General features: G+C 43.8%; 1 protein-coding gene across 4 annotated transcripts in view; it reads right to left on the reverse strand.

Moving 5' to 3' along the window:
* Positions 1-12,341, reverse strand: part of PRR14L (proline rich 14 like) — a 57,861-nt gene that overhangs the window by 20,939 nt on the left and 24,581 nt on the right. For 3 of the 4 annotated variants that reach the window (XM_082640042.1, XM_082640039.1, XM_082640041.1), the window contains one exon: positions 1,530-6,729. In XM_082640042.1, coding sequence (XP_082496168.1) covers positions 1,530-6,729 — 5,200 coding nt within the window. The remainder of the gene's footprint in view (positions 1-1,529; positions 6,730-12,341) is intronic. The other variant, XM_082640040.1, reaches the window with a different exon arrangement.

Genomic DNA, 12,341 nt, shown 5'->3' on the forward strand with positions numbered 1-12,341 from the left:
ACGAAGAATAGCCCCTGCTCGCTGCAACTAAAGAAAGCCCGCGTGCAGCAACAAAGACCCAATGCAGCCAAAAATAAGTAAATAAATAAATTAAAAAATAAAATAAAATAAAATACATATATATACACACACACACACATATATAATTAAATTAAAAGTAAACTAAAAAATAAAATAAATGAAATGTCAGATACAGGATCTAAGGGAGAGAGAAAATATTCCCCACTAGAAAACAGAAAAGTCAGGTGGGAAAGAGTTCTGGAAGAGGGAAAAGGGTCATATGGTCATTCACCTTCACAGGGTGAAATGAATAACTACCCTCCATGCTACCTTAGGACTGGACATAGTTTAGAGAAGATAACATGATTTAAAACTGAGTGTTACAGACACAGAGCAGAGTTTGTTGTAGAGGCAAACAAACTATGCAACAGAAGCAGTGCACCATCATTTAAGACAATTTGATTCATCATGTTGTACTTTTATGGCTGCCTGATAAGAAGTGAACATTTTCCTGTTTACCTACAGGACAAGAACTCACAATCAGCCACATTCAGGTTCTGGGGTGCCTTTCTGAGGCTCTTTTATTTAGTTAGTTTTCTGCTAAGATGCTGGGTAACTTCACAGTATGCCCCAGAAGCTTTTCAATGACAGAATGATTCTGCATGAGAGACTCTGCCCAGACACACAAACAACAAGGCCTCTCCCAGGCCGTTTGGAATTTTAAGGCTTTTTTGGTGTTGAAGTTTTAAACTACAGCAATGATAAGGGCAAACTAAATAATGTTTAAAGTTTCTGTTTATCCAGAGGATTATAAATAGGAGGATTTCTCTATTATGTCTAAAGCAGATCTTTAGGGATGTAACTCCCAAATTCTTTTTCTTCTCTCATTTCCTATTAGAAGGTAAAATGATATTGGTGAAATTATTTTCAACTATTCTCAGTGGTTAAACCACAAGAACTCTTTTCCAGTTCACTTAAAATTCTATAAATTCTATAGCTATAATATGTAAATGCCAATCTCTGAAGCTTCTCTGCTCCAGAAAGAAACACAGAGGTTCCTAAACTAGACTTGGTGATGCCTATGTAATTAATTAGTTTATTTAAAAAGTATTTCTTCTGTATCCTTTACACACTAACCACTGAGTTAGGTGCAGGCTGTTATAATACCTTGTGAACAAGTAATAGTTACAAGTCACAAGTCACTACTTATAGTAATGGGGTATGTTCTTTGCAAGGTGAGGGCAAGAGGAGAAAAGGAGAGATTCAAGATTTAATGGTTCACAGAATTAAATGGACAGAACAAAGGAAGGTATAAAATAAAGGGTTCTGCAAGAAATCTAGATCCTTCAGGAAAATTAGAGGGGGCTACACTTCAGAATTACTGCTGCATGTTCTTAGCAGAGATTTGGCAATAAACAGGAAATGCAGACACAGACTCTGAGCCCTGCATTTTCAGGAGCGCCCTTTCCTCTCCCCAATGGTAGGATGCAAACATGGGACTTCAGCAAAGAACAGGGGATGGATTTTACCTGCTCATGGTGCCCAGAGGTGGCTGCCGCTTGCCGTGAGAGGAATCAAGAGCAGAGATTTCGAAGGGGCAGGCAGAAGGCCCGTGCTGGCTCCAAATGGACAGTACTCGGCCCACCGAGTAGGGCAGAGAACAGAAGACCTTGTCTGCTATGGAGGTGGGAGACCGTAACCCTTTCAGACCCTGGGTAAACTGGGTCAGGAAGAGCCTCTGCATGGTGGGCATGTGGCTGGAGCAGCTCCGTTTTTTCGTCCAGATTCGGTAACATCCCGGGGAACAAAGTGCTAGGAGTGTGTGAAGGCCAAGCACGGAGCAGCCCGCTCTGGTCTGGACTATGGTGGTGGCTCCATGGTCTTGGAGAGGAACTGGAGGCTGCAGTGGAGGCTGGGTGTCTCCTTGACAGTAGAGGCCAGGGTCTTCCCTGAACGTGGCCACCCCAGGGCAGTCGTGGGCCAAGAAGAAAGAGAAGGTCCACTTGGGAGGTGAAGACGGGCACCGGCGGGCCTCTCCTAAGGCGAGCCTCGCGGGTGCACAGTGCTCGGGAAAAGTCCTTGGGGACTCGGTCCCGCACTCGGAGCCCGACTTCACGTGAAAGGATATTGGGAAGATTTCGGGACCAAACAACAGGGATGGCATCTTGTTGCTCAAATCTAAGAAGCTCATTTTGATGGCTTCGAGCGAATAAAGCATCAAGGGTTTACTGTTAGGCCTCCTGTCCCAATCACTACGTGCCAACCATGGATTCAGCTGTGTTGTGCTGTAGGAAAACCCATCCAGGAGCCTTTTGTATCTGAGCCGCTTGTAGCTTTTAGCCACTGGAAGAAGGTCAGAGGAACACCGCCGATACGGTAGCTTCTGGGTCTTTGTGGCCGGGGCCAGTCTGGAGGCAAGGATGGACAGCTTGCTGAATAAGGCTGATTCTTTGGTAGGCTTCTGAACATTCAGGCTATGCAAGGGCTGGCTTGGAGTGGCCTTCTGCTTTGGTACGTGGCTAACAAGGCTCCTGGCAGGGGCTGTTTCAGGTTCCGGTTGCGTGGGTGCAGACACAGCATGTGAACTGAGAAATCTGTGTGCGTTTGTGGGGATGGTTTCAGAGGAGCTCTTTAAAAATGCAGAATTTCTGATTTTACTTATTTTCCTCCCCGTGTTGACTAGCTCCTGGAAGGAAACTTTCTTACACGTTCGGTGGGGCTGCTTCTTTAAGGGAAGCACTCCTTTCTGATGTGAAGTGTTCCCAAAGGCACCATGTAGTTCATCACGCCCAGTGGAGTTGGGGTCTTGTGCTTTCCAGGGGGCATCACGGAGGTAAGGGCCTGCGCACGACTCAATGTCCTTTTTTGATGGGCGACACAAGCTTTCCTCCTTTGGGTCTTTCAGCTTCTGAAACCCTGCAGCAGTGTTGCCTGTGGCTGGCTTTGCTAGGGTGATTTCTTTCACCACGGTGGGCTCAGCTTTGCAATCCTTAGATTGGCTCTTACTTTGCGCCTCATCTGACAACATATTAGATGATGTGCATCGTTCCAAAGCTGAAAGTGCTTCTTTTTGATGCATCTGTTCCTCTTCCTTATAGTCCAAAACCTTCTGGCTCTGTTGGTCCTCAGCATCACGTGGCATCCTCGGGGGGTTAAGATGGGTCTGAGACACCCGGCTCATGTTATCACCATGAACACCTTCTCTGACAGTCATCTCTTCGAACTCCTCCACAGCAGGAAACTGACCCCATGGTCCCCTCTGGTGTTCTGCAGTTTCTTCTCTTTTCACTTCGGTTTCTGTTTCCATCGTCAAAGGCAAACTTTCCGCAATGAGGGCTGTGCTGCTTTCTTCGCTAGGATTACTCTTATCCCTTGGTGCTCTTCCTTTCATCTCAGGCAGGACCATGCAGTCCTTTACATTCTCACAGGGCATTTCACCATCTTTTGGTTTAAAAAGGTTTTTCAGGTCAGTTTCCTCACTATTCATAACTGTTTCTGATTTTTCTTGAGAAAACGGATGCAAAGGAATTATCTCAGTGGATTTCAGGCTTCCTGGGGGAACAGAGTTCTCATCTTGGTGTCCAGGAGATGTCAGTTCTTCTGAAGAAATTCCAATGGCATTTCCCTTGTCGTGCTCGGAATTTATTTCTAGTCTTGATCCTTCAATCACTCCTTGTGTTTCTCTCAGAGATCCTTCTTTAGCTTGCTGTTCAAGATGAATATAATTTAAAGACACATTTATTCTATCCAATACTCTTACATTTGGTTTATGATCTGCCACAGACCCTGTCTCAGGGGCACAAGAGTCTGGACACACTTCCATTTCACAGTCTTGTAACAATCTGCATACGTTCTCTTCACGTGATTTTTTAATTTCGAGAGAGTCTGCTGTTGAGGAAGTAGCATCTTGGGAATCTGAATCCTGGTTGATCCTTCCCATAAGTGCAGCAATAGGCTCTCCCCTTTGTGACAGCACACTCCTTGAGGTTTCCTGTAACGCTGGCCCATCCTGCCTTGCACCCCCATCAAGAGTACTAGATGCCCTTAGGTCCAGAACGCCTTCTGTGCCCTTATCACTACAGCCTGTGGAGACCATGTCTGCCATACCGTCTATGGGCTCCTCACAACCAGAAATCCTTTCAAAGGTCCCTTTCTTCAGGCTTCCACCAGACGATGAGCTGATATTGCCTGAACCGACTGGCAGATCCTTCAGGCCGTGGTTCACCTCTCCATTAGGCTCTGCGACCACCTCTCTCTGGTCGCTGCCTAGTGTCTCCTTAGCTGGGTTATCTTCACTTCTGCATTCAGGGTTATCTTCACTTCTGCATTCATTGGATCTGTTTGGGTTACTCTGGCAGCCGAGGGCTTCATCTGCCTTCTGCTCAGGAGTTTCAGCTGCTTGGTTCATGTTTTTAACAGCAGAGAACGTAACAGTAGGAAACTGGTCCAACAATTTTTCAGGACTTGGAATGTTTGCAGGTTGGTTTAATTCCTGTGCAGCACAATCACAGATGTTATGTTTACACAACACAGTCTCTTTGGGTGTGTCCTGTTCTTTTTCTTCTAGCCCTTCCTCGCTGGGATGGATGTGACAGGTGGTGTGGATGGTCCTGTTTGGAGCTTCACTATTTAACATGCTTGTCGTCATTTCGTTTCTGATCTTACCTCCTGGAAGGCTGCCTTCAGTTTCTCCCCCATCTGGCTCACTTTCCGCCGATGTACAACTCACTTTATGGATGCAACTTTCCACAGAGGCTTCTCTCCCTTGGGGGCGGTGATCACTGTGCTGAAATGCATTTTCATACTTGGTTATCCGACAGTTCTCAACTCCCAGGATGGTTTCGCTGGGCTCCAGGGCAGCACGGGCAGAACACGCGCTCTCCTCTGGGACGTTTTTTCTTACACAAGGGCAGCTAGAGAGATTCCGAGATGGAATGCTTCGACATTCCATGGCAGAGACCTCTCGAGGCAAGCCTGCTGCTTCTTCCTGATTTGAGAGAAGTCTGGAATGCAGACCTTCTTCTGCTCCTGAATCAGCTGTTTCAGTTTTTCTTTCTAGGCTTTCTGATTTGCTGTTTAAGGTGGGATTGTTTGAAGAGGCACCACAGGTTTTGTCACCTGGTGGAGAGATGTCTTTCATTTTTGTCTTTACAGGAACAGTCTGGGTACCAGCAGTGACATCTGCTCCATCCTCTGACGGAGGGTGTTGGCTCCGTCGGGAGCCCTCGCTCTCTGCTACAGGCATCTCTTTGTCAGTTGGCAACTTCGCATGGTTTTGAGAATTAAGGGACACTTGATTTAAAACACATTCACTTCCTATTTTGTTTACAGCTAGTTCGTTGGCATAAGGAAGTTCATTCACCTCCCATGCAGCGCTCTGTTTATCTAAATGGGGACCATCGTCCTGGGAGTTCTGTACAGCTATTTCTGACTCAGGTCTGTCATCAAATTCTAGGGCTGGCAGTAACGGAGCAATGTCTTTCTTGGGTTTCAACACCTCATTTATAGAACTTATCTGGTCCTCTGGCGTTAAACTCACAGGGGGTTTTCTTTCAATCAGAAATCTGTCATGTGATGCTTCATTTAACTGGGTGCTGCCTTCCAGATTTCTCTGGGTGCTAACTAAGGAGTTAGAGTCTTTACTGTAAATCTTTTCACTTAACATACCGGGCTCTATAGTGGTTGTCTGTTCTGGCTCTTCAATCTGCATCGAGAAGGAAAAATGGTTCTCTTCAGAGTGTGTGCCTGGATGGCTTATATTAGCAAAAGTTCCTCTATGGTCCTCATGTTTTGCCAAGTTATCTTGAATGTCTACAGTGATTTTTAAATCATTTTTTTTAAACATTATTTCCGTGGCTTCAGTAAAAGAATTGGGCATTAAAGAACTAGAGCAGTCTGTATGGATACTGCCTTGAGTGCAGTAGTGATCGTGGATATTTTCTTTGGGGAAGTCAACAGCATCTTTTTTTCCAGAATAGTGACCACTAGCATCCTCTTCTGCTTGCCTGGCATTAACAAGAAACAGTTCCTCTCTTTCACTCCTGGGGTTCAAAGACTGTTCATTTTCTTCTCTAGAAACCAAGGTCTTGCTTTGATTGTCCCCATCAAAACAGGAACTGTCCGTCTTTTTAGCAGATCCCTTTGGCAAGCTATCACCATCAAAACCACACTTTTCTGAGGATGTTGTTCTGGATTCTGGACCAGACAAACATGATGTGAAATGTGAAACTTCAGAATTTTCTTCTAAGGGCTCTACAATAACCACCTTTCTCATGGCTTTGGGACTACCATGTGCAGAACTGTGTCTCTCACTATGGTGGCCAGGAACCTGTTGGCGATTGTCAGCTGCTTCACAGACAAGGTTTAATGTATACAACTCTTCCTTTCCATTGTCCACTTTGGAAATGGCACTCTTCCCTGGTAACAATGACAACCAAGGAGGACAGGTTTTTAGTTCTTCACATCCTTTTTCTTTAGTTGCTTCTATTAATCCAGGGTCCACAGAGTTTAAAGGCTCTAGGGAAACTAACGTGCTAGTCTCTGAAACCTCACCACTGGTCATGATTTTGTCTATTTCTGGGTATCCGCTGCACCCAGCCGAGAGACCTTTACTTACATGGCCATTCTCGTGTCCTTCATTATTATCCGTCTTAGTCCCACTGACCTTCATACCTTGTACTTCCTCAGTAGATTTTAGCAGAGTTTCAGCTGTAATTTGTACATTTCCTTCTGCACAAGAGAAAGAAATCCAAATCGATATGTAATCATTAAAACAAACCATTTGCTATATCATCATACATTTAATCATGCACCAAACGGCAGTAACAAAAAAGACCCAACTCACAAAGAGAATTGCAAAGTTAGTGTTACAATACCATTGGCTTTGTTCTTCTCTGCAAAATATGACAGAGGGCCAAAAGAGTACCTGGAAGAAACAGGTTATTTTGAACAAATGCCTTTCTTTAAATGTTACTTACTTAAATGCACTTCCCTAGCTGGACAAATGAATATAATGGGGAGACATATGTCTAATTCAAATCTTAGGAAGCTTCCATCCTAAAGCATTAATAAAGTAGACTCACAATAAAATAGCTTATATTACTAAATGACCATCCTCTTAATACTTGAATAAACAATAGATAAAATTATCTCTTTGACAAAGAACAGTTATACATAAAACCTATGTAAAAGAGATTAATCTTTAAGTTAAATATTAGTCTTGAACCCAACTACCTGCAATACTTGCCTCCCTACAGGACTGGTCATTAGTTGGTAATTACTGAAGGTGAGTGATAGGTACACAGAGGTTTAATACATTCTCCTTTCCACTGCTGAATAAATGTGAAATTTTCCATTATGAAATGTTAAAAAACAAACAAAAAACCTTTCTAAGCAGAATATAAACACAATTCATAAAGGACTTTACTGCACAGTTTCTCTGAAATTCTAGGCACACGATGTAATATAAAGAAGTTCCCCAAACGTGCTAATCTACAAAAGACTTTTCATCCTTCTCTCTTTACAGAAAACAAACCCGAAGCTATTCACATTAACGTAAATGTAAATGTGTATATGCATGTACGTATGCATGCATGTATATAACAGGATACCTGCATTAAGCAGATAAAGCAAAATGCAAATCCATCTACAGATCTAATTCCCACTAGAACATAAGCTCCACGAGAGGAAGGATCATGTTTGTTTTAGTCTCTCCACTTCCCTACTGTCTAGCATAATACCTGGTATGTAATAGCACTCAATAAATATTTGTGGAGTTAATAAATGACTACAGTTGGGTGACATCAGCAAACGCTATTAATAATGTCTTCCTAGGGCTTCCCTGGCCATTTCTTAACTAGTTCTGAGAGCAGCAATTTTGAGAGAAAGAGCAGTGACTCTGAAGGCAAGCCAGCTGGGCTCTGTGATGTCACCCACCTCTCTAAGTCTCCTTTGTAAAAAGAGGGTTAAGTATACTTACCTCAGTGTTACTCTGGGGATTAAATTAAATGATACATATAAAATACCACCTGGGGGCTTCCCTGGTGGCGCAGTGGTTGACAGTCCACCTGCCGATGCAGGGGACACAGGTTCGTGCCCCGGTCCGGGAAGATCCCACATGCCGCGGAGCAGCTGGGCCCGTGAGCCATGGCCACTGAGCCTGCGCGTATGGAGCCTGTGCTCCGCAACGGGAGAGGCCACAACAGTGAGAGGCCCGCGTACCGCAAAAAAAAAAAAACCCACCTGGTACAGTGCCCGCCATATATAGGAGAAGTGTTTTTCCTTTGTTCTGCTCTCTCTGATTCTTATTTTACTGAATCTGAGAATAGTTTAAATGATAAACTTAATAACTAGGCTAGAACACAGCATTTAGAAATACCCAGAGTCACCAAATACTAGATAGGTAAATGCGTGCTGCATTCCATAAGTGTGCAAAGCTACCAATCACTGACAAAAGGCAGCCTTGAAATCCTAATAGTCCACAGAGTATTTATCTTTGAAACTGGCCCACTTTCCATATCATAGCAGACAATTCTAACCTATTCATGAATTTCTAAGCAAAATATTCCAAATGGTTTTACTATGTCTCTCTGCTGGACGCAGCAGCATTCATGAAACCGGTCATGTATATTCTGGCCCCTCCCCCACTCCCCTCTCTGTTCCAGCACCACACTAGTCCTATCCCTCACTATACCTACTCAGGAAAACACTAAAACTCTTCATCCAACCCCAAACCATTTACTGTGCAAGGCACTTAAGGCACAATTTGCACTTAGAGCCCCCACCTGCTGGAAGACCGCCTGTTTTCCACACGTCCAGTCTTAGTGGGGAGGCCGGGGAGCAGCCACTTCCCAGGTGGTGAGCAGAGGGGCGGGTGGGGAAGAGGGGTTGTGGACAGCGCGAAAGCAAAATGATACTCTGCCCAATCTTTTGGCTTGTTTTTAATCACATTTATTGTGAAATCACAAAGAACTTTAAAGGAGCCTTTAAGAAAGTTTTCTATTTATTAGTAAGCTTTCAAAAGGCCATGGAACACTGACCTGGGTCCTCATCTGTAATGTGGGAGAAAAAGAGTATCCACATCACAGGACTTGTAAAGATTAGATAAGTCGGTGACCTGTCCGTTACTTCTGACAGGTAAAACTGTCAGAAGTGCCAGACGGAGTCCACGCTTAGTGAGTGCGAACCACTCCCCTGGAACTTCACTCCCTTGCACAACATCTCTATCAAAGCCTCTGTAAGGCTGTTTCTCAATTATGTGTCTCATTTATCAGCTCCATGAGACTGGAGGTATGTGAGGGCAGAAACTGGATCTTAATGATTGCTGTGTACTCAGTACCCGACCGTGAACCTGGAGACTGGCAGGTACATATAGATGTTAGCAGAATGAAGAATTAAATGAGGGAAGGTGTTGGAAGTATTAGGTAGGTACACTGGAGGGTGAAATGTGTATTCTGTGAGGTATGTGCCCATTTAAGAAGCACAGGAGTTTCATGACCTCAGCTGAAGATCCTGGATTTGTAGTTCTATGATAATTGCTTAACTGGTGCTTGTGTTCTCAGAAATTGACAAACATCCTAAAACTCGTATGAAAATGCAACGGACACATAACAGTCAAAACAATCTTGAAGAACAAAGCTGGTAGACTCATACTTCCTGCTTTCAAAATTTAACTACAGGGCTTCCCTGGTGGCGCAGTGGTTGAGAGTCCGCCTGCCGATGCAGGGGACACGGGTTCGTGCCCCGGTCTGGGAAGATCCCACATGCTGCGGAGCGGCTGAGCCCGTGAGCCATGGCCACTGAGCCTGTGTGTCCAGAGCCTGTGCTCCGCAACGGGAGAGGCCACAACAGTGAGAGGCCCGCGTACCGCAAAAAACAAACAAACAAAAAATCAATGTAGCAGAACCCCGAGTCCAGAAGCTAACTCTAACATTTATAGTCAGTCAACTGATTTCTGACAAAGGGACCAAAAAGAATACCTTTCCAACAAATGGTCCTAGAAAAAGTGGATATCCATATGCAAAAGAATAAATTTGAACCCTAGCTCACATCACACAAAATAATCCACTCAAAGTTGATCATAAACTTAAATGTAAGAGCTGAAACTATAAAACTCTTACAAGAAAAACACAAGAGTAAATCTTCATGACCTTGGGTTAGGTAATGATTTCTTTCTTTCTTTTATTAAAATTTATTTATTTATTTTTATTTTTGGCTGTCTTGGGTCTTGTTGTTGCATGCGGGCTTTTCTCTAGTTGCGGCGATTCGCGGGCTTCTCATTGGGTAGCTTCTCTCGTTGCAGAGCATGGGCTCTAGGCGCGCAGGCTTCAGTAGTTGTGGCTCAAGGGCTCTAGAGCACAGGCTCAGTAGTTATGGCGCACGGGCTTAGTTGCTCCGCAGCATGTGGGATCTTCCCAGACCTGGGCTCGAACCCGTGTCCCCTGCATTGGCAGGCAGATTCTTAACCACTGCGCCACCAGGGAAGTCCCAGGTAATGATTTCTTAGCTAAGAAACCAAAAGCACAAGTGATTAAGAAAAGGAAGACTGATAAGCTGGACTCCATCGAAACTAAAAACTTTTTATACTTGAAACTAAAATAATATTGTAAATCAACTAGACCTCAATTTTTTTAAAAAAAGTTAAATTAATCAATTAAAAAAACAAAACTAAAAACTTTTGTGCTTTTTAAACATTTTTTAAATTAAAAATCAATTTTTGGCCATGCCATGTGGCATGTGGGATCTTAATTCCTCGACCAAGGATCGAACCCGTACCCCCTGCAGTGGAATTGCAATCTTAACCACTGGATTGCCAGGGAAGTCCCAAAACTTTTGTGCTTCTAAGGACAACATCAAGAAGCAAAAAGACAAACCACTGGTGGGGTGAAAATATTTGCAAATCATCCATCTGATAAGGGATTTGTACTTAATATATATAAAGAAGTCTTATAACTAAACAATAAAAAGACAAAAAGCCTAATTCAAAAATAGGCAGAGGGAGCAGAGTTCCCCATTTCTCAAGTGTTGTCTGTACATAGTGATTTCCTTCCAAAGAGGACAGTATGGAAAGGGGGAGGGGGAGTAACCTTACAAACACCACTTCACGTTTATAGTAAGTACCCTTGATATGTGATGAAAATGGCACTTTACCTGTGTGAGTTTCCTCTCCCAAACCCACAAATAACCCTAGTCTTAATGAGAAAAACATCCGACAAACCCCAATGGAGAGGCATTCTACAATACACTCGACCAGCATTCTTCAAAACTCTCAGCGTCACCAAAAATAAGAAAGCGTGAGAAACCATCATAGCCAAGAGGAGCTTAAGGGGTTAAGAGGACTAAATGTGAGGTGGGTTCCTAGATGGGACCCTAGAACAAAAAAAGGACATTAGGGAAAAACTAAGGGAATCGGAATGAACTATGAACTGTATAACAACACTGTTTCATGAGCTGTAACAAATATACAATACTGATACGTTAACAATAGGGGAAACGGGGTGGGGGGGGCGGGCGTTGGAGGGCATGGGGTGGGGAGTGAAGGTTGGGATGGAAACCCTCTGTGTCATCTGCTCAATTTCTCTGTAAATCCTACACTGCTTTACAAATAAAATTATTAATTTTTTATAAAAGAAAAACAAAAGGGAAAAGGACTTGAATAAGCATTTTCCCAAAGACATAGGAATGGTAATAGGCACATAAGAAGATGCTCAACATCATTAGTCATAAGAGAAATGAAGATCAAAACCACAATGAGATGTCAATTCACACCCATTAAAATGGCTATTATTCAAAAGAAAACAAAAGGTAACTGTTGGGGGCTTCCCTGGTGGCACAGTGGTTAAGAATCCGCCTGCCAATGCAGGGGACACAGGTTCAAGCCCTGGTCTGGAAAGATCCCACATGCAGCAGAGCAGCTAAACCCATGCACCACAACTACTGAACCCACATGCCACAACTACTGAAGCCCGTGCGCCTGGAGCCTGTGCTCCACAACAAGAGAAGCCACTGCAATGAGAAGCCCACACATCACACGGAATAGTAGCCCCCACTCGCCACAACTAGAGAAAGCTCGTGTGCAGTAATGAAGACCTGATGCAGCCAAAAATAAATAAAATATAACTGATAAAGGATGTGGAGAATTGGAACATTTTGGGAATTCCCTGGTAGTCCAGTGGTTAGGACTCGGCACTTTCACCGCTGGGGCCCGGGTTCGATCCCTAGGTGGGGAACTAAGATCCTGCAAGTTGCGGGATGCAGCCAAAACAAAACAAAAACAAAAAGATCATATGTTGTAGGGTCTCATTTATACAGTGTCCAGAACAGTCATATCTACAGAGACACAA

The sequence above is a fragment of the Mesoplodon mirus genome (genome assembly GCF_964341445.2).
Source record: "Mesoplodon mirus genome assembly, chromosome: 13".
NCBI classification, from domain to species: domain Eukaryota; kingdom Metazoa; phylum Chordata; class Mammalia; order Artiodactyla; family Ziphiidae; genus Mesoplodon; species Mesoplodon mirus.